At 39.1% G+C, this 25575-nt stretch overlaps 2 protein-coding genes across 2 annotated transcripts in view; both read left to right on the top strand.

Annotated features, from left to right (window-relative positions):
- LOC144644514 (mitogen-activated protein kinase kinase kinase 2-like) overlaps positions 1-25575 on the top strand; it is a 128163-nt gene that overhangs the window by 96730 nt on the left and 5858 nt on the right. Inside the window, exon 11 of the mRNA XM_078504023.1 lies at positions 13858-13917. Coding sequence (XP_078360149.1) covers positions 13858-13917 — 60 coding nt within the window. The remainder of the gene's footprint in view (positions 1-13857; positions 13918-25575) is intronic.
- Positions 23135-24320, top strand: LOC144636143 (ankyrin repeat domain-containing protein 61-like). The gene is made up of 2 exons (XM_078495282.1): positions 23135-23216; positions 23677-24320. Exon 2 carries the CDS (start codon positions 23892-23894, stop codon positions 24318-24320), a length of 429 nt encoding a protein of 142 aa, XP_078351408.1. The 5' UTR covers positions 23135-23216; positions 23677-23891.

Here is a 25575-nt window from a genome sequence, read left to right on the forward strand (position 1 = left end):
AATAGGGGTATGCAAATCCGCCGATCCGTCACAATTTAATGACCAAATCCGTCGATCCGTTGTTATTTAATGACCAAATTCGATTGAAGGATCCGAAAATCAGCTTAAAATTATGCTCTGAATCCGAAATCCGGGCCACAATATAGTCAAAATCCGTCGATCCGTTTTCCTATTCACCCTCCTCAAAGAGCATAAGTGCCTCCCATCCGGAATAAGCGCCCCTCCTATAGGCTAAAATTTAAAATAAGCCCCTCCCCTGGAATAAGCGCCCCCTCCCCTACCCTGATTTTATAGACGAGTATTGAGACAATGAAGGATGTATAGTACTGGTCGTGTTTAATCTCTCTCGATCGGCCATTCTTTACAACCGTTGGTTAAGGCTCTCAGGATGAAATCATTACAAAAATAGGGTACCAGTTTCTTTTCTTCTAATTTGGAACTTTTAACTGCCCAGTCCATGTAATTGCATAGTTCCTTCACGTGTGAGTTCAAAATGTGCCGCAATTAAAAGTTTACAATCAGCTTTGTATATTCATAGTTTATTTTGTTGTTTATGCGCAGATGCAAATAACGATAATATCTGGCCACGATTGAGAAAAGATCAAATAAACGCCGCCCCCACCCCCGCCCATCCTTTTTTTCATTTTTTAACTACATCTTCATATATCTTTCTTTCTTCCAGCATGTTGAGCCGGAACTACCAAAGAGTAAGTTCAGTAAGATTTGACTTTGATTGCTCATAATTCTATGGTAGTCTTCGATAGTATAATTGTTTTAGTAGAACCTCTAAAAGAATTGCAGTTCAAAACCAACAAATTTATGCACTTTGAAGGCAAAAAAAAATCAAGAAAAAAGGAAAATCCCTAAAATAGCAAAGCACGCGCAATCGTGTGCTGTCAGCGATTATAGTTCACCACTAAATTTTCTCCGATTCTGATTGGTTTAAATTGAACACGTGACGCGATAGTGCCCGTCCGCCGGAGGGCACTATCAGCCCATAGTGCCCTCCCGTCAAAAATGCCCGGATCGATAGTGCCCGCTCGTGACTGTTTTTTGTAAACAAGCTGCCTGCAGACAAAAAAACCCAACCAAATTCACTGCATTTAGTGGGTTTCTCGTCTGGTTTTATTTCGTTTGTTAAATTTCGGCTTTCAATTGAGTTTTTTATCCTCAAAAGTAAAAATAATTCACGATGTTTGTTTTTGTATGTGCGCGCGGAAGAAAATTTAGTGGTGAACAATTAAGACAATAGAGCCCTGGTCGGGGTAACTGTGTTGTGTTCTCAAGCAAGACACTTTACTCTCACAGTACCTCTCTTCACCCAGGTGTGTCTATGGGTACCAGCGAGCTAAGAAACGTTTGGGGTGGGGAAAGAAATAATCTTTGTCACTTCATGCCACATAATTCATTGTTACCGCCAGCCGTTTGGGCCACTAAGCTACAAAAGGGACTTTAAATTTGGTTTAATTCGGTGATTCTCTGCTTTGTGAAGTATAGTTTTTACGAGCGACGCAAGAGTAATGTTGATTTTACAATAAAAGCTTGCTAGACTTGGATGCAAGTATCACAATTTCCCTTTTCTTTATGCTCGTGAAAACGGTAGACAGCTCACGCAAAAGACGTCTAATAGCTTTTCATGTTTGGCCTGTTAACATGGAGGTGGGACCCCAGGTAGATAAGCCTGATTTTCAGACGGTCCAGGTCGCTCGCGACCACGCACTTTCCTGCCATATAATCCATACCATATCTATGTCGATATATATATATATGTATAACTGAACAAGGGACTTGAATACCGGCATTTTTCAGAAAATTTTGTTTCTCCAAGTATTTGCTTATCAATTTCTCTTTTACTTCCAGTTGAAACGCTTCCCAATGGGACTCAAGGAACACTTATTGGATCAGGGGCTTTTGGAAAGGTACTATATTCTAGGGTCACCTGAAACTTGCCCAACCTTGCATGGTTAATAATTAAATTAAAAATCGTTAACAAATTAAACTGCGGCATGACCGACAAAACAGCTTTTATGGGCATATCGAAATGTCTATTATTACACTTATTGCGGGCCCAAGAGAGGCCCGCAACCCTAATCTTGACAGCGACCAGCGGATTGCGTATTACGCGTGCGCGCCACGTTTATAAAGGCTATCTGCAAACCGGAAGTTGAAAATGTTGTTCTTCCACTAAGAACGATCGGAATGCAAAAAATGTGTCAATCACGACAGTTTGTCGTAACACCGGAAGAGAAAAATCTTGTCTCCAAGAGCGATAAGGATGCGACAAATCAACAGTTTGTCACATTAGATCGAGGCTTCTGTCTTGCAGACATTACGTTTTGCAGACGTTGTTTTATAGGTGTTGCTTTTGAGAAGATCTGCTGTGATTGTATCACAGATAAAATACGGCAAAGCGAATGATTCCAACAACAGTTATTCTCGAGAAATTCCTTATAACACTGACAACAAAGCGAGTTTGCCGACGGAGGAAAATCACATCTCAATTCACACCGCGTGCTCGACTACACTTCGCAAAACTGTCAATCAAAAAAACAACTCTGATTGGTTCGCGTTACTCTACTTTACTCGGAATAATTTTCTTTTGTCCAGTGATTTATCGACACTGTCTGAAAAATTTTCGTGACCTGTTGAAAAAATTGACGTGAAATGAGGTGACTTAAGTTATTTCTTCTTCTATCATGAACGGTTACAATGCGAAAGGATCCGAAAATGTGTTGTTCAAACATGAAGTCGAAGAATCTTTTTTTCTGCAAAGAACGATGCACTGTTATTCTTGGTGGACAGACTTCCAATAAACAACTGCAGTTTATAAAAGAAATCTCAATTACCACAGTTATGCTAACTTCTGGAAAAACCTTCCCAAAACCTTCGACTTGAAGTTATTTTCCAAACTAACAAAAAACACTTCCCTCCCAGTATCTTCTCTTAACTGCATCGAGGTCCGCACTTTCTAACCTGTGGTTACCACTAGTTAACCTTCATTACTCGATTTTAACAAATATTTGAACAGCCAAAATATATATTTGTGCCGTAGTAAACCAAAAACCTTATGGTCCATTTTAATTAAAAATTGTTATATTAAAGCACTGAGACTGCTAACAAGCGTATTTGGTTGTAAATGGCTCGGATGGAGATGGATTACAACTCGAAAAATGGAGGCCTAACTTTTCAAGTTGTTTCCGCGCGTCTTCAAAAAGTTGATATTTATAGCCGTGGTTTGAGTTCTCTTCACAAATTATATGTCTTCCTTTAGATGGTCAGAGATAACATTTTTCATGGGTTAAGTTGCCTACTACTAACAGTTTAGACCAGAAATCCACGAAATCCACGAAATTCCATAAAAATCCAGATTTATGCGTAAACGGGCAGGTTAACAAAAGAGCGATAAAGATCTAGCTTTTAGGGATCCAAATTGATGAGAATTGAAACTTCACTAGTCACATCAGTGAGCTATGCACTAAGGTCAATCCGAAAGTAAGAGCCCTTGTGTGGTAACGCCACTTAATACCCTGTCTGCTACAGCTTACATATTGACAACTTAATTTTTGTAAGTCATCAGTTTTCTGGAAGCTCGAATGCATTTAAGAGCACGCAATGAACAGAACTAATTCAGAGCCATACCTGGAACTTCAAAAAATAAAGGTTACAGGCCTACACGACTCTTACTCAGTGTACATCTGCCGTTTTATATTAATTTCAGTCTTTCGCCCTTTTTTAGCTTCCACTTCTTGTTTCTGGAGGGAACCTTAATTTTTGGAGGCATTCTATGTAGAATAGAGCCGTGAGAATATGACGTAATAAATGTCTAGCGGTCATAGGTCTGCACGGTTTCCCGATTGTAGAGTTTGACAGACGCTGTTTACAGTACCAGTCGCCTGCTTTTGTGTGCAGTCGTAGGGTACAGATCGTCGGTACAGTTCGAGGGGCCGCCATCTTGGTCTCTGAAAGTGAGCGAAAACTGGGGAGAGCGCAGAATGCCCGTCGTCTAACGAAATTAATGTGGTTTTCGTTGACTTAATTTAAGATACACCATGACTTCAACTTACTACACTGTTCTCATTCTGCACAGAACAGAAAAAAAATCAAAACTGTAGAGTGAAAAGAATGACGTACATGAGTTTCAGGCTCGACCGCGCGAGCAATAAGCATTTTTTAATAAACACCTAAGAGTTGCCAATCTGCACTGATAAAGTTTGTTTTAGAAAGAAACAAAACCGACTGTTCTTCACTTTATATCTTGCAGGTGTACAAGTATCTTTCCGTTCGGGATGATTGCATTTGGAAGGCAGTAAAAATAGTTAAAATAGAGTCTCAAAACACTGAAAGGCACACGGTAAGTCTTGTAACAATTATATAATAAAGTCATGAGATTGCTCTCTGAATGACCAGCTTCATACCTAGTAGCGGAGCCCCATAAGGATAGAAAATGCATAGAAAAAGGAAGACCGTGCATTTCATTTTTCATGGTCATTATAGCTAGCGGCACGGTTCATTAGTGCGTGCGCGTGCGTTCTACAAACGACGTAAGTACGTCGGTCAACATGTCTTGCAAAATGACGACCATACTCCAGAAATAGGTTAACATTAAGGTTAACGTCAGCTGACATCCATCGAGACATCCATACTATACTCAATTGATAGCTATCAAAACAGTTTCACATGACCATATCGCGGCCTCAGGTGTTGAAGTCATCGAGGTCGCGTGCAAAGAAATAATCGGGGAGCTCCGCTTTTAGGCATGGCGAAATCTATTTAATTATACAGCTAATTCGAGAAAGGTTGTTGAAGAAATACAAAAAGTGTACACGACATGTACAAGACCGAAAGTTGATCACTTGAATTTTGCATATTAGCCTAAAGGAAATACAAGGTTTGTATTTTTGCACGTGAACTAGTAACCAATCACAGTTTTATTATTCCAAGTGGTGTACAAAAGTGGCAGGAAAGATTTCCTGAAAATTTTACTAACTGGAGTGAAAAGTTCCAAGAAATATACCGATCAACTAAAGATAACAAACTGCGTCAATTCGGTTTTCGTTTCTTGCATAGAATAACTGTTACGAAGAAAGAACTCAAACGTTACCATCTAGCCAACGACGACAAATGTATTTTTTGTTCTAGTTCGGACTCAATTGAACATACCTTTATTGACTGTAATGATTCTGTAATCTTTTATTCACAAATTTTATCTTGGTTTAATCATTGTCAAGATACTCCGATCATTTTATCCAATAAACAAATTGCTCTTCATGACATATCGCATCTGTCTGAAAGGCTTTCCAGTCCCATAAAGCGCAGATTAGACTTCCTCATCATCTTGGCCAAACAATATATCTATGCTTCTAAATGTCTTGAGAAAAAACTCTCTGTCAATGAATTCGTGAGTAAAGTCACTGTTCAATGGAAATTAGAAAACTGCTCTCATTTTCAAACAATGACTGAATAACTTTCTCCGGGTATCTTATTGCACAATTAATAAAAAATAGATAACTTTGCTCGCACTAAAAAAAAAAAAAAAGGAAAAAAAAAAAAAGAAAAAAAAAAAGTAAGAATGATAACAAAGTTGTAATGTGTTCGGGTATTAGTCTAATGCATAGCCCTCATATTTACTTTATTTCCTGCGTATATTTCCCTTTATTTGTCTTTGTATTACTTTGTATATATTACATGACAAGTGCAAAATAAGTGTAAGTTATTTTATCTTAAGTTTTGTATGCAATTGGTCTGTAAGTAGCTGTATTGTTTACTTTTTTGTGATGTATTTTTTTTTGTGTGTGTTGCAATAATAAAAAAAAAAAAATAAAAAAAAAAAAAAATTTGCACGTGAAGAGGTTCTTTTTACTCAGGAGGCCTTTTTCTTTAGCTTTACTTCACTGTCACATGAAAATTCTTCTTTAAGTTCAGCGTGACTAAAAGTACCTTGTTTACACATGTATGAAGAAAAAAAATACGTGCAAATTCGCGTTTGTCGTGTCGCCATCTTATTAGTATTCAACACGTGCAGTCGCTCTCTCATTCTCGTCCCCATAGCCCTTTCGTTTCTCTTAGCCGGCTAGGCCTTGGCACGAGGAAACGAAGGACTCTGGGGACACAGAATTTCCAGTACTAGATCCTAGGACTTCCGGTCTTCATGTATGCAGTCATGACGTTTCAAAAAAATGTTTAATAGAGTCGTTTGGTTTTCGACTTCCGTTTAGGAATTCTTTGTTCCAAACAGCCAATCAAAAAAATTCGAATAAATATAAAGATCCTATGTCCCAAGAGCCCTCCGTTTTCTCGTGCCAAGCCGGCTAAGAGAAAGGAAAGGGCTATGGGGACGAGAATGTGGCTCTTTATTTTCTACTTCTACCCATACTACCTTTCGGTCTTGTCGCGACAACCTTTTGCGAATTAGCTGTATACCTTATTGGTACTTATTTTCGCGGCATTTGCCACTTTCACATCTCCCATAATGCACCTTGTTTGTCCTCCAAAATTTTGCATAAGCATTGTTTTCAATTTTTTTTTGAGACATACAGTCGTCCAAAGGGAAATTTAAAACAATACTTATGCAAAATTTTGGGGGGCAAACAAGGTGTATTATGGGAGATGTGGAAATGGTCAATTGCAAAATTCATGCGAAATTTACACCCGCTTTCAGTGTTACATGCATAGCTATCTTTCTACATCCATGTTACGACATCATCCTCAGCTAAAAGTGTAGCTAGCTGTCGTGGGTCGTGGGTCGAGGGTGAAAGTCGTGGGTAACAAAAAAGTCATAAAAAATACTGAACAAACATTTGTGAGGAAATAGTTCGTGTATCGATAATCAATTTTTTTTATCTGTGTTTAAACATTTTCGGTGTTCCAGGGTATTTTGTTGTGTTTCTGGTATAACACCTTAAGAGTCCCTTGGCCTGGTCGAAACACTACGTCATACTAGCCATACACGAACTATTTCCTCCCAAACTTTTGTTCAGTATGACTCTTTTGTTTCCCACGACTTTTACCCACACCCATGACCCACGATCCACCTTCACTTCTCAGAAAGGGTACAGTACAATGTTTCAACTAAAACTCGTGAGAATCATGAGTATAAACTGAGACCAAAGACGAGCTTTTAAAATTCTCGTTTCTTTAATCGCCATATTACAGACTGGAATGCTATACTAAATTGTCTAGCAAGTCTGCAACCAGCTTGGATTGTTTTAAAACGGCTCTTTTATTAAATAAATGAAAAGAATTTCCCCATAGTTTTGTAAGATTCTTGGCTTTCATTGCATTTTAGACTTTAAACAAAGTGTTATTCGTTTGTTAGCTTTGACATTGCTTTTAATATTATTGTAAGATGTTTGCCTTTTAGCGCGGAAAATATTCTTAGAATGGAAATTCAGTATCTTTCTTATTACTTCTTCCGTCGTGACTTTTTTTCTTTTCTCCCCCTTTTTAGTTTTAATTTTTCTAGGTAAGTTATTTGTGTCGATTAATTTTCCTCAGGGCGTTTGTACCTTTGCGATTCCTCCCCTTTCCCACTACCAATCGTTTGTAACCACCAGCTATAACCGTTTTTATTATTCTTAAAAGTTGATCGCAATAAGTTATCTAGACAGCAGATTTTTTAATTAACAGTAAAAGCATTAAATGCGACAAGACCAAAAGATTCTCTGGGTACTCAATTGATTTTGCATCGATTGGTGGAAAGGAAATCTACACATGAAGTCTTTGTTAGCTTTTGTTTTGCCATAACATGGCTTCGAAATTGAACAGTACCTTGTTTCCATATATATCTAAAGGAAAGACAAACGTAGAATCACTTTATTCGGCTGGCTCATATCATCAGTTCCGTTCTCCGGTAAGCATGAAGCTCTGTTCCGACCAAGTTAACGTTAACCAAAAACATATAGCTTCAATAGGAACACCTGGGTATACAAATTAAAAAAACGCAATTTAAAACCATGAACTCAAGTATGGTTACAATGTAACATTGAACGGTATATATTTATAGTAGTAATTATTTGGTTGTTTTTTTAGGATGTTAAAGCCCTCAAAAATGAAATTAGTATTTTGAAGGATCTTGCGCATGTGAGAATCGTGTCATATTATGGTAGTAAACAGGAGAGTAATCACCTATACTTATATATGGAATACATGGCTAAGGTAAGGTGATTAGACAGTCGGTCCTAGTACGCTTCATCTTACTGTGTTTTGTTTGTTTTTGTCCCTTGTCAAATAATAGAACAAGCTTATAGCTCGCACATTTACCATTATACAATTATCCATTATATATCCGGGCCGGAATTGGGGGGGGGGGGTGTACTTTAGGCCCCGTCCACACTGACCCGGGTAAATTTGAAAACGAATCTTTTTTCTCCGGTTAGGCAAATCGTCCACACTGAACCGGCGTTTTCGGTCACCGAAAACGGTACTTTTCAAAAACGCTCTCCAAGGTGGGTATCGTTTTTAAATTTACCAGGGTTAATGTGGACGGTTAACATTTTACGCGGCGTTTTCAAATTTCTCCGTTTCCAAATTTACCCGCGTCAATGTTGACGGGGCCTTAGTTATTAGCTTTAACAGGAAGTGGGGGTGGGATGTTATTTTAGCCTTTGCACACAGTGGGGTTTAAATTAACTTTAATTAACTGAATGATAACGTGGGCAGCGAAAAACTCTATCTTTACTAGTTTGCACAATTTGTTTTAATTGTCATATCATTGTGTTTTATTTTATTATTATTTTTTTCATCATTAGTTTTTCGTCATCTGTCAATCCTATTTTTTTTTTCAAATTTAAATTAAGTTATACTTTAATTTTAACAGTTACTTCTAACCTCTGAAGATGTATGTTGAAACATACGAAACGTCAAGTAAAAGGTCTATTTTTTTCCGACAATGCGTTTGTCCGTAATGGTTATCACCGCAGTTTGCGTGTTATTTTTAGTTAACTTTAAGCCGTATTGTATTCATTTTAGACCACTTTATTTTAAAACATAGCCATATAAATTTCATTTCTACTATTATCATTTTTTTTTTCACTAAATTTTACAACCTCATGCACTGGTCAGCGAAAATACAAAGGTCGATCGACGGACGGAATTTTAGCTTACTGCCACCCATATGCTCCGGACTTTGCAATCAGTCGCAAAAAAGCAAAACTTGAAATCTCAGTCCTGGTTTTCTGTGTTTCCGCAGGGATCATTATCTGACTACTTAAAAAACAATGGAATTCTTTGTGAACCTGGATCGGGAAAGTTCACAAGGCAAATGCTGGAAGGAGTGAGCTTTTTGCATTCAAAGAACGTAATTCACAGAGACATTAAAGGTAGTGTCATAAAGTAGGTAACAATTTAAATGCTATTCTGCTATAACCAATGTTTAAAACCTGGGCGGAAGAAACAAGAAGACAACTCGGTATATGAAACGAGTTCTATGACACTTGGAATTCAAAGCTGAGTTTACTATGACAACAATCAAAGAGCTCAGTTTTATTTATGTAGTGCTTTTCATTGTTTCAAGATTTTTGTTTTAAAAAATGGCAAATGAATGACATTGAGCACCCGTAGTGTTTTTAGGAATATATTGACATGACTTGATCGTTATCCTATTCTTTGAAATCGAGTTGTTCAATTAGAATTCAATCATCAGCACCACTAATTCACCTGGGTTGTTAAGTAATTAAACAAAAAATTAAATGTTTTAAAAAATTTATACTGTCTCGTTTATCCAGGAACTTTTGGCAGCATGATGTTGTTTTATAGTTTTGACAATACCTGATAATCTTGTCAGTATTGCTCTATTTGTTTAATTTAAGCCCCGCCATTGTTCTTTGTGTCTTCGCTGTGTTTGTTCCAACTTAACTTCTTCACTTGTTATTTTTAGGATTAAACGTTCTTCTAGACGGCAGTGGAAATGTAAAATTGGCAGATTTTGGGTTATCAAAAATAATTCAGGTACGAATCATTATGAAATTATATGCACTTACTTACTGAATAGGCCTGACTCAAGGTTAACGATCACCAGTATGGGCCGCGAAATATCTATCCTCTGATAGCTTAGGCTAGTGTATTTCGTACTAAATTTGTAAAGAGTTAAAGTTGAAACCCGTTAGGTTGGAAAATCTCTGGCCAGTATTATTTTCCCTGAGTTTCCCACAGCAGCTCGCAGCGCAATTTGACTTTTCTCGCTTACATTTACAAACTTAACTATTGCCTTGTCTTACTTTTATCAGAAAATTGGCAGTAAAACAAATTTGGACTCTCACTGCGGAACTCCGTACTGGATGGCGCCAGAGATTGTCTTGGGTAAAGGATATGGACGTAAAGTAGATATCTGGTAAGTTTAATAAACAACGTAAGCCTTGGTTACTATTACATCTTATTAAATTCTCAACCTTGGATATTGCATTTCTAGCTTTCTGATTGGTTCACTGAATCCCGGTTATCAGCTCATATACCTATGTTTGACCTTATATGGGAAATGAGTGCGGTAAGTGCCGCTCAGCGTATTAAAAAATTTTCTTCGGGAAGCGACAGTTCCATCAGAAAAAATGGTTGAAAACAGCAAATTTGGCGAGCTTTATGAACTAGAAATAATAAGCGGTGTCTACAAAAACAACAGAAATGCCATAGCAAAATTAACTACGCAAAACAAAAGCATTGATGCGAAAAGTTTAGTTAATAATACTTGTAAACGCACAACAAGAGCGAGTGAATAAAGTAGAAAAGCAGCAAATAATTTACGAAAGAACGACAAACTGGCACAGTTTCATTCAGTGTACGTCATAAAATTAGGCTCAGCACTTCTGTAAAGTTTGTTACCTTTCAATCTTGGTCTTGTCCTTTTATACTTCAATAAACCTGTTCCACTTTAAGCTCAATTTCGCTTCAAATAATATAGCAGTTTGATGACATGTACAGCCGTGGAGCCGTAAGCAAGTACAGTGTAAACAATTGCTTCGTTCGACTTGCATAAGACGTGCAGTTTCCAGAAAAGCTTTTGCTTCCGATCTTTCTGTTAATTAACTGTTGTCACAATTTCCAGGATATATAGACGACTTTAGAGGAGATTGTTCGAGGAAATCTTGGGAAGAAACTCTCTCGCTCACTTTCCTCGTGTGTTTCATTCAACTCAAGAAGTGAACACCGCACCACAAATTTTCCCGCCTCCTCATACTATCACTTCGTTTATATCAAAATGAAATCTTCAGTCGATTTAAACTTAAAGAAGAATTTAATAAAACAATTATTCCATTCGCCCTTGTTGGATACGAGTCGTTATAGCCTACTCGGCGCTTCGCGCCTCGTTGGCTATTTGCCACCTCGTATCCAACGCGGGCTCATAGAATAATTGTTAAATAGATGGGAAAGGAAGGAGGACGGTTGGGAAATGAACGGACGGATGTGATGAAAAGATTCATATATGAGTCAGAATGTTCTTTGAGCTGACCTCGAAACAAGAACGGAAAAGAGATGAGTTGAGAATTCTCGTGCGCCTGTATGTCTGGTTATGTAAATTTACTTTCATTCTCCACACCAGAGCCTATGTCATTTGTTGTTGGTGGTGGTGGTGTTGTTTTTTTATTGTTGACCGTGCGACCTGTGAGTGACCCCAACAAGCAAATTTCTGTTTTACCTGTGATCAGCAAATTAATAGAAAGAGTAGTTTTTGACCAGTTCTATGAGTGTGTTATAGTGCGCGATCTGTTAGCCGACACTCAGTCTGGTTTTAGACCTCTCTTGACTCCACTCAAACTGCCCTTCTAGGAGCTACTAATGAGTGATACCTAAACTTAGACAATGACGACAATGGTCTTATAATAGGTGTTCTTTTTCTCGATCTCAAAAAAGCTTTCGACACTGTAGATAATCGGATCTTGCTGCAGAAATGTCAACTTTATGGGGTGGATTCCCACACTATAATGTGGTTTAAGTCATACTTAACAAACCGTAAACAGAAAACATTTGTAAACGGCCAGATGTCAGACTTTTGCCCCACTATCTGCGGTGTCCCACAGGAATCAATCCTGGGACCTGTTTTGTTCTTACTGATCTACATATGACCTTCCGTGCCACCTACACTCTGTGCCAAGAATGTCGCCAATGACACAAGCCTTACTCTCGGGTGATCCAGTCGTTTTACAATCCAAATTAAATCATGACTTTTGGCTCAGATACAGACCTGGCTACAAGCTCATGAACTTAGTCTAAATGTCAAAAAAACAAATTTGGTAACCATTACAAGTTGCCTAATTAAAACCATCAGTTTGATGTAAAAATCGATGAACATTATCTAGAAAGAGCTAAAACTATCTTGGCATTGATTTGGATGACAGCTTATCGTGGGACTCTCATACTGACAGTGTTGTCAAAATAGCGTATGCCGGCCTCGGGGCTAACAAACGCGTCAGGAACTTAGTTCCCCGTGAAGCTCTAATTATCATCTATAAAGCTCTCGTCCAATTGTACTTTGACTACTGTAGCTCTGTATGGGGCAGCATAGGTGTGTACCAGTCTGAGAGGCTAAAAAAAACACCAAAATAGGGCTACACGTCTAATCACCTTCTCAGACCTAAATGTTAGATCTTCGACTTTAATCGATGACCTCGGTTGGGAGTGTCTGGAGCGAAGGAGTTCAAAGCAATTAGCTATTAATCTGTTTAAGGCTCTCCACAATCTTTCTCCAGTTCGTTTAACAGGCATCTTTAAAACTACATCCAGTGTCACTCACATAACCTAGGAAATTCAAAATATAACCTCTTCGTACCCTAGCTAGACCGAGCACTGAATCAGGAACACGAATCAATAGGTGGTTTTCACTGTCACGCCGCGTAAAAATAAATCCAAAACTATTGAGTAAAAAAATTTGGCGAGCTTTATGAACAAGAAATAATCAGCGGTGCCTACAAAAACAACAGAAATGCCATCGTAAAATTAACTACGCGAAACAAAAGGATTGATGCGAAAAGTTTAATTAATAATACTTGTAAACGCACAACAAGAGCTTCGTTCTTCTTGCACAAGACGTGTAGTTTCCAGAAAAGCTTTTGCTTCGGATCATCCCGTAAATCTTAACTGTCGTCACAATTTCCAGGATATAAAGACGACTTTAGAGGAGATTATTGGATAAAAATCTTGGGAAGAAAACTCTCTCACCCGCTTTCCTCGAGTGTTTCATTCAACTCAAGAAGTGAACACCACGCCACAAATTTTCCCGCCTCTTTATACTATCACTGTTTACATCAAAATGAAATCTCCAGTCGATTTAAACTTAAAGAAGAATTTAATAAAACAATTATTCTATTCGCCCTTGTTGGATACGAGTCTATATAGCCTACTCGGCGCTTCGCGCCTCGTTGGCTATTTACCACCTCGTATCCAACGCAGGCTCATAGAATAATTGTTAAGTAATATATAAAAAATAAATCACTTTAAACAATATATTAAACACTGTTGTAGCAATTGAGGACAGACACTGTAATAAACAATCAAATAATGAAAACTCAACACAGAAAACTTGTTAAATACGCCGCCTGGCAGGAGGCTGACCAGTTGGTTATTTACCAAGCGTGAAGGAGTTGAATTCAAAACCACCGAAGTTAAATTCATCTTTCTAGTGGCAGGGAAGAGGATTTGAACCCGGGATTACAAGTCCAGCGACCCAACCACTAGGCCACGTTGGTTATTTAGGCGAGGGGTGTATGTAAAAAAAAATATGTTCAAAAGTATGCATATATCGGTTTCACTGAAGTGGTGTCGGCAGTACGGCATTGATGAGATGCATATGAAAAAGGAATATGCAGTGTTAGTGAAACTGGAAAGTGAATAGCAGTTGCGCTTTAATTTTAACTTCTTTTGTTTTTGTAGGAAACCTGACGAACGACCATGGTCCGATGAGTTGCTATCTTACGCGTTTGTTCAATACAGGTAGAACCACAGAATAATTATAAAGACAACGATTTTAGCCTTATGTTCAATCGTCTCTTAAAATATTTGAAAGATATCTATAGCTATTTAGCACAAAAGGAAGAAGGCCATTGCGTGATTTCATACCGTGGGAGTCTGGAACCTTGTTTGGTTTCTGCCAGACGGAAGTCGAAGTTGAGCAAAAAACGTGTCAGTTAAGAAACAATTAAACACCCTTCTGTAACAGACCTGGTGAAACCTAATTGTTCACCAGGTTTTCAACAAAAACTCTACCAGGTCAGACAAAAATCCACCAGGTTGATTCAGTTTTTCGTCAGCTAGGAGACCGATGATTTTATCAAACCTAATAATGTATGTATATCCATGCAAAACTGTGTGACCCTGTATTTGGCAAACTAAGGGGGAGGGGAGGAAGGGGGATCGTGCCCATGCTTCAGACCACCGATATCGTCCAAACAACGCTGTAAATGTCAGTGTGGTGTACGAATTTAGATTTTGCGATGCCTTGCAATTTCAGCTCGCATAATTTACTGTCACTAAATTAGCAATAGATTTAATTTAACAAGTCAAAATTTTGTCAAGGGCTGAAAATCAAATCTTCTGGAACTAAGAAGGACTTGGTATTGCTTCCACTCAAAGACGAAGACTTATTCGACAGTTAACACACACCAGCCAACAAATATCGTTGACATTGTTGATGAACTGGTACCCGTCATCCATGCCATTATCCCGAGATGTAGGGTCCCGGAATGTCTGCACATCGATAGAAAGCACATTAGATATGTTTTTATCCAGCTTTCCAAGAAGTGATGTGCTTTCACTTTCTTTGCAATCTGGATAAATCATTGAGCCTATGAATGGCTGTACACGTTCAAATAGACAATCAAATTCAGTTACTGATAATCCAGTCATGTAAAACATTTTATGGGGCAATTTTTTAAGCGTTTCATAAGTAAATTCTTTCACTTCCAATGCTTTTTTCATTGTGATGAGCTGCTGTTGATAATATCGTGAATTGGCACCCAGTTCTGTTTGAAGCTTTGTTAGCTCTTGTTGCAATTTGTCTATACAACTATTTATTGGGCCGAGTTCTTTTGTTAATCTCTCAACTTGGCATTTTAAGCTGGAATTAAACGCTTGATTAGATGAAGATAACACTCTCCTTGCACACTCAAGTTTTTGTTTTAGCTCGATAGTTGTTTTTTTTTTTAATAATCTTGTGCTATTCTGTCAGCGTACTTCAGAGTACAAATTCTCTACCCTCGCTCCAGTGGGCACTACAAATCACATGTTTTCGCCAGTTAACATTCTCGTTCATAAGACCTTTTAATGCGAAGCCCTTTTGCAGTTCAGGATCAGATGGTAAAGTAAATTACACCTTCAGTCAGGGCGGTAACTAGCAAGGGGCAAAACAAAATTAAAATTAAAATATGTTTTGTTGGGAAAATAATCCCCAGTTGAACAAGATTTATTTTTCTCAAGAATCCTTATAAAAATGTTAAGGAGAGAGTTTCAGAGCTTCTGGATTTCAAAATGTTCTGAAAAGCATGTCCCCAGAACCCCCTAGCAAGATCTTGCCTCGTCTGTGGAAAAAGTCTCGTTACGGCCCTGCCTTCAGTACGGATATTATTTGTGCACAATGCACTCACACAATTTTAGTGCCATCCTGATGTTTTATTGTTGTTTCTGTCCGTCATTTTCGCGAAGAAATTCAATGGTGACGCCACCGGTGCGCCACTTTTGCCAGCAAAAACCAAACTACAGGTTCCAGTTTCCCATCGTATGAAATCAGGCAATATACTGGATTATCCGTAACATGCAGGATGTATTTCATCGGAAAACCACTCGTTTAAAATGCTACCCCAAACGTACGATATCTTTATAATGATGAAAAAAAAAGGCAAAAAGCAAAAGATTAGGGGAATTTTACCTTCTACCCAGTGATAGTGTCTGCACGTTTCACTAAGCGAATGGGTGAGCTTTCTTTATCCTTTTCACCAAATAATAAAGGCAATTCCATTATTTTTGCTCTAAAAAAACCTTTTCATAGCAGGACACGTGAAATCTTAAAATTTTATTGTAAGAGATATATTCACTGTGGCTGTACAGCTTTTGTAAAATGTAATTCATCATCGAGGTTTAAATGATTATCTGAGCTTCTACAATTTATTAGTCAGCTTCATTTCAGATTCCTGAGTATAGGACGTTATTCCTAACTTACAGTTTGTTTTTGTAGGTACCCTAATGGTTTTCACCATGGTTGGTAATGAAGATGTTCAACCGCCATGACTGGCCATGATTAATCCAGTATACTGCCGCTGCTGTGCGCAGTCAGAAATAAAAAAGTAAGGGTAGAACATGAGCTGCTGCTGTATGCAGTTAAAAAGTTTGGACATATCAAAACAGTTTTCAATTTCGCAATGTGAATATTCAGCGCTCGCTAAGTGGGAAACGCTTGAATGACACAAAATGAAGAGAGAGTTATTATATTTAAATCCCATTTACACGCGCAAAAAAATCGGCACGGCACGGCAAATTTTTGGCACCGTGACCAAACCATTTTGGCACGGCACTGCCCATTTACACGACCAAAACAAGAAGGTTCTCTCCTGCTAGGCACGGTACCAATTTTTATCTTGGCACCCCTACTTTCCATCGGTTTCCTTGCCGAGAAATGGCAGAAAAATGTTTTGCTGTGATAGTTCATCGTGCTTTCAGTGCAAAACGCGAATTTTATCGGAAAGGAACGAGTTGTCGACCATTCAACATAATGAAGAGTGTTCAGGAGCAAGACAAATCGACATCTGAAAGGAGTTGACGAAATCAGAAAAAGAAGATTGAAAAGTCTGAAAAATAAATGGCTCTTTGCAGTGATGGTGGAAGTGGCTGACTTACAGTGATTTTTTTTAGAGCGGGAGCTTTCTCTTATCTTCTGCCTCGGTGGCATTCTTATCCCCCAGAACTTCTCTTTTTGTACTCTTTTCGCCGACCACGTGACTAAAAGTCTCTTGGGGCGAGAATGACGCAGTGGCCGCCATTTTCGTAGAAACAACGCATGCGTCACACTTGTTTTCGGCACGGTGCCTCGATTTACCCGTGCCGAGACTACCTCCTGGAAGTAGTCTCGGCACTCCTAAAAAATTGGGCGCTGGTGCCACATTTTTTTTGGGACCGGTACGTTTACACGTCGATAATTGGGAGTGCCGTGCCCAAAAATTGTCAGCACGGTGCCAAAAATTTGCCGTGCCGTGCTGATTTTTTTGCGCGTGTAAATGGGGTTTTAAACTAGCCGGATCGATATTAATATATATTAATACATCGCCCCTTAAAGATGAATTCCAGTCCGTACTGCGCAATCTCGGCTGCAATGTTTATGTGAGCCCACACGAAGAAATTTACAAGTTTACAAGCAAAACTAAAAATTCCGCGACAAACTTACCTTTTTCTTCATAATTAACGCCAGATATCCTTGCAGAACAAATAATAATGAGTAGAGGAACCTTGACGCTATTTCAAACCGACGTTTCAGCTCATCGGAAATTCTTGAACGAAACGAACTGTAATGACGGACTAAAATTCTTCATGTATGCTGTCACCGAAGTGTAACGTTTCAACGAATTCAAAACAAAAACGAAAACAAAGCCCGAGTCTGCGCAGTACGGACTGGAAATCAGCTTTAAAGGGCTTTTGTGAAAATACAACAGAGCCCAAAAATATTTTTTGAGCATAAGCTATAGGATAAGTGGAGTTTTTTCTAAATTAAAAGCCAATATCTTACCACTAAAGTATTTTTACTACTCTGTTTACTACAACACATGGGTAACCAGGCTTTCATTCAACCGAGAAGACCTGAATGCTAAACTAATTTGCATTTGGTGTCACAGCGAATAATAAAAACACTGGGTAGGAAAAACTTTTACTGTTGCTAGGAGATTTTGGTTTTTGGCCAATCACTAAACCGGACAAACAATGGGTATTGTTTTTTTAATTTCGTGTTGAGCTCGTAAGATCAACGAGCACTCTCAATCCCCTAGTGAGGTATGAAAAAGGCGACAAACTTGAGCCTTTCCCCACATGGACGAAGAAAGGTTTGGCAACCGGAAATGAATTTTGGTTTATTTAGAGATGTTCGCAACTCAACGGTGGAAAAAAAATGTAAATTTCGGATAGTTTTGTGGTCGTCGTCGTTATTTTTGAAGGTTTTCGCTATGGAGTAAGCTGGAGTTGTCTTAAATTGCCTAAACAAGCAACGAGTGACTTTTAACCGGTGCAGCATGAACGGGAAAACACAGGCGTTGAAATCTACGCGTGTGTTTGTGTGGTCACAACATACAAATATGAATATTCAAATCTATTCACTAATTGTTGTTGTGAATATTTAAGCTTCGAAAAATCGGCTTTTACGACTGAGGTTTTGAAATAAAATAAATAAGAAAAATTTCCGCATAGGGTGAGTTAGTTTTTATGCAGGTTTTTTGACGAATTTAAGCTTGTAAGAGCACTTCTTTGTTTAATGTTTTCGACTCGTATATATAATACAATTATTTACCTGCGGCGTGCAATTTATTGTCGTCGGAGAATCCACTACTGTTTCTGGAATGTAGCCGAAAAAACTTTATTTCCTCCACTCACTTCTTCTTTCGACATTAGAACGTCAGATTATGACAGTAAAATAAAGAAAAGTAGTAAGAGCGGGCGAACCCGTATTATTTCAATTTACTTCAAAGGTGATGTAAATAGTTCTTAACTCCAATTCATAGTCGCAAAATTCAACCATTTAATTAAGCAAGACTCCAACGACTTCGGGTAAGCCCATGTTTACCTCATCCCACTCCCTGTGTGAATGAATGGTTACCTTTGTATAACCCCCAGGTGGGCCACCTTTACATTCCTTATAAGGAAAATGGCCACCTTTGGATCTTACGAGCTTCACACGAAAGAAGGGATTATCTTCCTGCCCATGGTATTATACACATAGTCCCAAATGCAAATTAGCTTAGTGGTCCACATGTAGGAATACCTACCCCAAAGGCATGAAATGGTGCTTTTTTGGGGGAGTGGCCAGGGGCACTTCAAATGCAAATTAGTTTAACATCCAGGTTTTGTCGGTTGAATAAAAGCCTGGTTACCCATGTATTGTGATCGAACAACGACAGAAGTAAACAGAGTAGTAAAGAAAAGACTTTAGTGGTAAGATATTAGCTTTTAACTTAGACAAACTCCACTTACCATATAGCTCATGTTTTGAGTTAAGAAAAGAACGTAGCAAATGTCAGAACTCCGTTTAAGGGACTTAAGACTGACATTAGGTAGCAATCGAAAAAATAATTCAGTGAAATAGGGGAAAAAGACCTAATAAAATCAATTTATCTGCCCTCATCTGTGTATATCTTGTGTTGCTATGCCATTTGGAGGCGTTAAAAGCGATTCCGGTGGGTTTTAGGTTCTCTGTTTTCCTCTCCATATATAAGTCCTCAAGGTAGGGCACTCGAGTGCCGAAGCCCAGCAGATCGACTGAAGAAATCCAGCCATAAATTCGTCCCAAAGGCTCCGATCACCCCACGATTTCGCCTAGAGCACCTCTGATAGTTGCTCTAACCATTTCTTTATTTATTAACCTGATAAAAAGGAGCACTTTGTTTTTCATTGAGAGCCGTCGAAACATGCGTTGACTGTGTGTTCCGTGCAGCAACCGTTTGAAAATAGCTTGGCGACCCGGCCTTTTGTTTCAAATTACAAGCGCACCCGGTGGGCGAAGGGATAATGTTCACCGCAACGCTAATATCCGCCCAGGGGACCGTGCCACGAGCGCTTTGATACCATTGTCTCTCGACCATCAATCAGAGAACGTGACGATTCCAGGGTCGCGTCACGTTGTGGATTACGATAGTGTGGTCAAACTTTGGCGGGTGTTTGCACAGGTAGCTCAAGCTCCTAGCGGAGCCATCAACATATACCATTGCGTAATAACTTTATTATAAGAGTTTGTATGGGAATATAAAGATTGTAAAAAAATAATTCAAAATAAGGGGAAAGACGTAATACAATCGATTTTTCTTCCCTCTTCTGTGTACATCTTGTATTTCTATGCCATTTGGAGGCGTTTAAAAGCCATTCCAGTGGGTTTTAGGTTCTCTGTTGTCCTCTCCATAAATAATTTCTTGAAATTCAATTCTATTCTTATATTTTATGATCGTTATATTGCCATACAAACGCTTATAATAACGTTGTTACGCAAAGTCATATGTTGACGGCTTTTTTAGGAGCTTGGGCTACCTGCAAGGAAACCTTTAGTTTATGTATTTCCAGTGTGTCTTTAATGAGTTGTAAATAAATGGCTAAGGGACCGGTCATTATTCAGAGGGGGAGGGCTGTTGCAAATGGAGGAAGACTGTTGATTTTTCTCATCTCTCTTCGTTTATAAAGCACAACCTTTTTCTGACCGTCCCCCTCCCCTTTTTTCCACTCACCCTCTTAAACCTGCTTATGCGTGTGCATCAATTTTACAAGGGTTCCCTTATTCCCTGCATAAAATGCATTGAGGAGAAGCCACGAGCCAAGCGGCCCACACTGCCGGAGCTTATCCCGGTTTCCGTAGCATTAAGCGGCTAGGATTAATATTTCTACTCCCCCTGAATGGGATGCTAGTCCATTGCAGGGTTCCCTCCAGCATTTATGTCGCCGGTACCCATTTATACACCTGGGTGGAGAGAGGCACTATAAGAGTAAAGTGTCTTGCCCAAGAACACAACACAAGTGACCCCGGCCAGGGCTCGAACTCGGACCGCTCGATCCGGAGTCCGGCGCCCTAACCATTAGGCCACCGCGCCTCCCATTGACCCTCCCCTTAATTATTTGAAGCAGCCTCCCAACCCTGCAAATAATGATTAGTCTGTAACGGAAATATTGTTTTTTCTATAAACTGAGACTGAATAAATAGCAGATTGAGAGCATGTATACTAATAGACTAATTTTTACTGAAAAAGGTCTTTTTGATAATATTCGTTAATTCGAATTTAAAATATGGAAGAGTTTAAGCAACCATAACTCTCTGAACAGCAAGTATAAATATTTTCATTTTAAATTCACAAATAGCTCAGAGACCAAAGCTAGTTGGCGGAGCACAATTAGATCTTGTTTCTGTGCAAGTATCAAATTAAGATGTAACTTAGGTAAAACACAGTACCGCTCAAATGTAAGTTGACAGTCTCGACTCGATCCTCGAAGCTCGATACTCGAGTGATACGAATTTCGAGTCTTGATGATCGAGAAACAAGGCAATCTCGAATATTCATGACTCGAAAAGGCTTTCGAGGAAACGATTTATTTCTCGAAAGGAGAATAAAAGCCACTCGCGCATCATGTTCAATTGGTTCGCGTCCATCATGAATGCATGAAATATTAACCTCAACACTCGATAGTACGATAAATTCGCGCAGCCCTAATTCCGTTTACTTGCCCACAAAGTACTGTGACAAAAATCTGTCCAAGAAAGACGGTGGATGACGATATTTAAAAAATGAAATGAGTAAAAAATTAACTACAAGCTGCTGCTCTCCCTTATCAAAGTATGATCCCACTTCAAGTGGATGTTTTCAACCACAACCGCAATTAATTCAGACGAAAGTAAATCTTGACTTTCCGTAGCCTGAATTTCAGACGTCTCTCTCTGGTCGCCTACAGAAATTTAGGCTAGAGTTTCCTCAAATTAAGCCAGTTCTTAAATGTTTGTAGCCTGTGGTGAGGGGACGGAGGTGAGGGCTGTACACAGGCTAAAATTTGTGCTATAAAAATTCTGTATTTGGCAAACGAAACAATCGATGTGAAATACATTGTATCCGCAAAGCCTTCTGGGGCTGCCCTCCCCTATAAGCCTGGTGGTTTCTTGGAGGTCTTATCGCCTTCGCATAATATACCTTATCACGGATTTCGACGCCATCTTGACGAGTAGGTAAAGCTGGTAGAAATTACAGTGTTTTTATGTGGGAATCCGACGGCAAATATCTTTTACAAAAATTGAATTCTGGACAACTTATGAATTGTAAAGTTAAGAAACTAGGCGAAAGTTTTTTATGCGCCAAGTTTGATGGATGTGGCTGGGTTAGAAAGCGTTCAGTTACGTTTCTAATTTCCCCATACATTTGTCTATAATTTTCCCGCGAACCGCGTCAATTTGCGAAAACACTGTAATTTTTAACCGCTTCGCATACTCGTAAAGATGGCGTTGGAAACCGTGATAAGGCCTGTTTTACTAATTTCTCAATTTAAAGTGGCTAATATATGATGATGATGATGATGATGATGATGATGATGATGATGATTGCAAAATAATGGTAACGCAACCCATTTGTAGTGTCGTGCCATCGCGCCTACTTTGAAAGAAACGTGTTTTTGTTTGTGAGTTTGGCATAAACATTCTAAAAACCTAAAATACTTCTTGAATAGAACTTGTCTTTTTCAATAACACAGACAATCCTAACTGGAATTACATCTTTAATAATGCTTAAATTCCTAAAAGGGTCTTTAGTCCTTTCTTCTTTCTAGCTATGGAAGTTAAGAGATTTTCAATAGCAAAGAAGAGGTTACTGACTTGACTTGCAATGAACCATTTGCACGAGTACAGTTTATTGACATGTGGGTTGAGTTTGTTGTTGGTTCTCGTCCTTGCTCCGAGGGTTTTTCTCCGGGTTCTCCGGTTTTCCTCCCTCCACAAAAACCAACACTTCCAAATTCCAATTCAATCTGGAATACACGGCCCCACAAGCTTATAGCTTTAAACCTCACCGTGTCTAAATAAAGGGAAATTTTAAAGGTACATTTTAAAATGAAAATAACAATTTTCGCAATGAACCACAAAAGCACCAAACAGGTGGTATAAATAATGAAATATAGATGAACTCAAAACAAAAAATCTATTCAATAGTATCCAGTCGAGAGGTGTGAAACCCTGAATAATTTGATGCACGTGTTCTTTGCTCTAAACTTATAATTTCTGCATAACTCAAAATCGAACGCGGAATGGTTTGCCGGGTTTTCAAACCAGTGAAAAGTTCACTTTGTAAGGTATCACTTTGGTACATCATATTTATATTCTTCTAAAGAAGTCAGTCTAGTTATGGATGATATTTTAGAACTCATTTTAAAACATAATAGCCAGCAATTGAATGAGATTTTATGTACACAAGTAACAAAGAAAGATTCGAGTATTTCGGATTGAACGACCAAAGACATTGAAGAGCTGTTTGTGTTCGCATGTTACTCAGGATCTGTGAGTTGCTTGGAAGTTTTGTCAGAGTTTGGTAAGTACATCACACATGCGCGTTAAATAGTCGATATTAGAAACATAATTTTAGAAAAATATTTGACTGAGTTACCCGGTTAAGTCCTAACTTACCTGATGCTTCAACTTTACTGCCTCGCAGAAAGCAAGCCATAACAAGGTCATACAAAGTTTTCAACAAAGAAAAACAAGTCAGCGGAAATGAAATGAGAAATCTTAAATACTTTTATAACTTTTTACTATTCTATAATGGTCTTTTAGCATTTTTGTTATTTTCATCCTTAGACTTGGCTGATCTCTCAGACCGTTTTTCAGATATTAGTTCTAGACAACAATTCTAATTGTTTTTACAGCACTCCCTATTTCTTTGAGAAGAGTTTGAACAATTTTCATTATGACACAGTTAGTAATATTTATGCTGGTTACAAGTATCGACATGAATAAAGAATGATTAAATAAATTTTATGCAAATTATTTAGTGATAGATGTCAACTTCTCTGTAAGCCTGAAGAATGCACTTCATGGGCTTCCCGTCACGCCACTCAGAGTTGCCGTGGAATACGATAACGCAGCTGTCGTGAAATGGCTTTGCTGTCACGGAGCGAGCGTAAACAACAGAGAAGCCGTATGGAGTACCAAGTCAGATGACATCACTTCCGGTACGTTTATTACTAGTTCGTGCCGAGTCCCCTGTATGACGCCTCTACACTTCGCCCAATCTGCCGCATGCGCTGAGATTCTTCTGGAGCATGGGGCTGACATGTGCGCTCAGGACTGCATGGGAAAGACACCCGTAGCCATGGCGACACTCAACGGACGCCTTGATGTTTTGGTAACACTGTGTAATCACGGAGCACCTCTTAATTTGGCGAGCAGTTGGAGCGCAACTTCGCTTATGTATGCTCAATACGGGCGCAGCAAGGCTGAACGTGTGTCAGCGACTGAGATATTGTGTCGCTCAGGAGCTGATGTTGATTTACAAGATAGAAATGGAAGAACGGCCTTACACCTGGCTGAAGACATCGAGTGCGTGTGTCTGATCCTGGCGTATCATGGTGATCCTAGCATTGAGACAGTATTCGGTAAAACAGCGCTTATCACAGCCGCTGAGAATCAACGCTAGGACATTTGCCGCGTGTTATATGATGCACAGGTTGTGCTCAGTCTTGGGGCTCTGGGTCTAGGGTCCTCTCTGTTTTGTTCACTGTCACGTGACCATCATGCCTGGCTCGTCAAATGTTCCAGGAATGTTAGAGATCTAACTCATCTTTGTCGGTGTGTGATACGAAAGCAACTCAAAACGAGATGTAAAAATATTTTTGAAGGAACCCTTCAGCTCCCTTTACCCACTCCACTCAAGACCTATCTTTCCTTTCTGTAATTAGGTAAACATTTGAAATGCTAAAACGAGAAAACCGTTATTTGAAGCGCTTTCATTTCCATTTGTGTTTGGTTTTGTTGCTTTGAGACTAACAGCCAACTCAAGAGTAATAACGCCGGTTGTACACTGTTATAGGTCTCTTTTCACTTGCGCATCGCGCAGCTGTTGTTACACCTTTTAAAGAATATCCGGTACAATTAATGACTGATCCCGCGGGACCGGTTCCAAACGGATCCGGTCCGAAAATCGGACCGGATAAGGACTTCTGTTTACACGGGACCGTTCTGGAACCGCTTTTGTCCGGAACGGATCCAAAGCTGGACCTGCAAAACACCAACAGTTTAGGAACCGTTCCGGAACGGTTTCAGAACGGTCCCATGTAACCACCTAGATCGCTTCCATGTAAAAAGAAGCAGCTCCGGTACGGAACGGATCTATTCTACTGATACCCTGTTTACACGTCCTTTGTTCTACCGTCCTAAGCTGCGTTAAATAATGTTTTGGTGCGGGTAAAAGGCTCAAAACGTTGTCCAGCGTACGCGATTCTGCCTTAGTGCGCAAGCCGCTATTTCATATAAACGTCACATACGAGTCGCGCATCTTTTCGCCTTGTTCCCAGAAGACTAGAAAAGGGTGAAGGTATATGACTATTGCTCAAATGGCAGCAGTAAATGGCAGCAGTGATGGTTTATACCTCTCCTATTAACGACGACGATTATTATTATTGAAATTTTATTCTTTTCGCATTATTTGGTTCAACTCCTTTCATCATGCTCTTCCAAGGTAGTATTTCAGCTTTCGACTCTGGAGATAAAGTGCCTCGTTCTGCGATTAGCCGTCATTTGAATTTTCAAGCCCGCATGCGCAGTTTATCCTGGGAATCAAACAAGCGAGTTGAGCACAACCTTGTCACGTGCGCTTTACATTTAAAGCCTGGTTTTCACTAGCGACGCAAGCACTAGCGCAAGCACAAGCACAAGGATAGCAGCTCTTATTT

The sequence above is a fragment of the Oculina patagonica genome, chromosome 1 (genome assembly GCF_052425735.1).
Source record: "Oculina patagonica isolate OP01 chromosome 1, crgOcupat, whole genome shotgun sequence".
Taxonomy (NCBI): Eukaryota; Metazoa; Cnidaria; class Anthozoa; order Scleractinia; family Oculinidae; genus Oculina; species Oculina patagonica.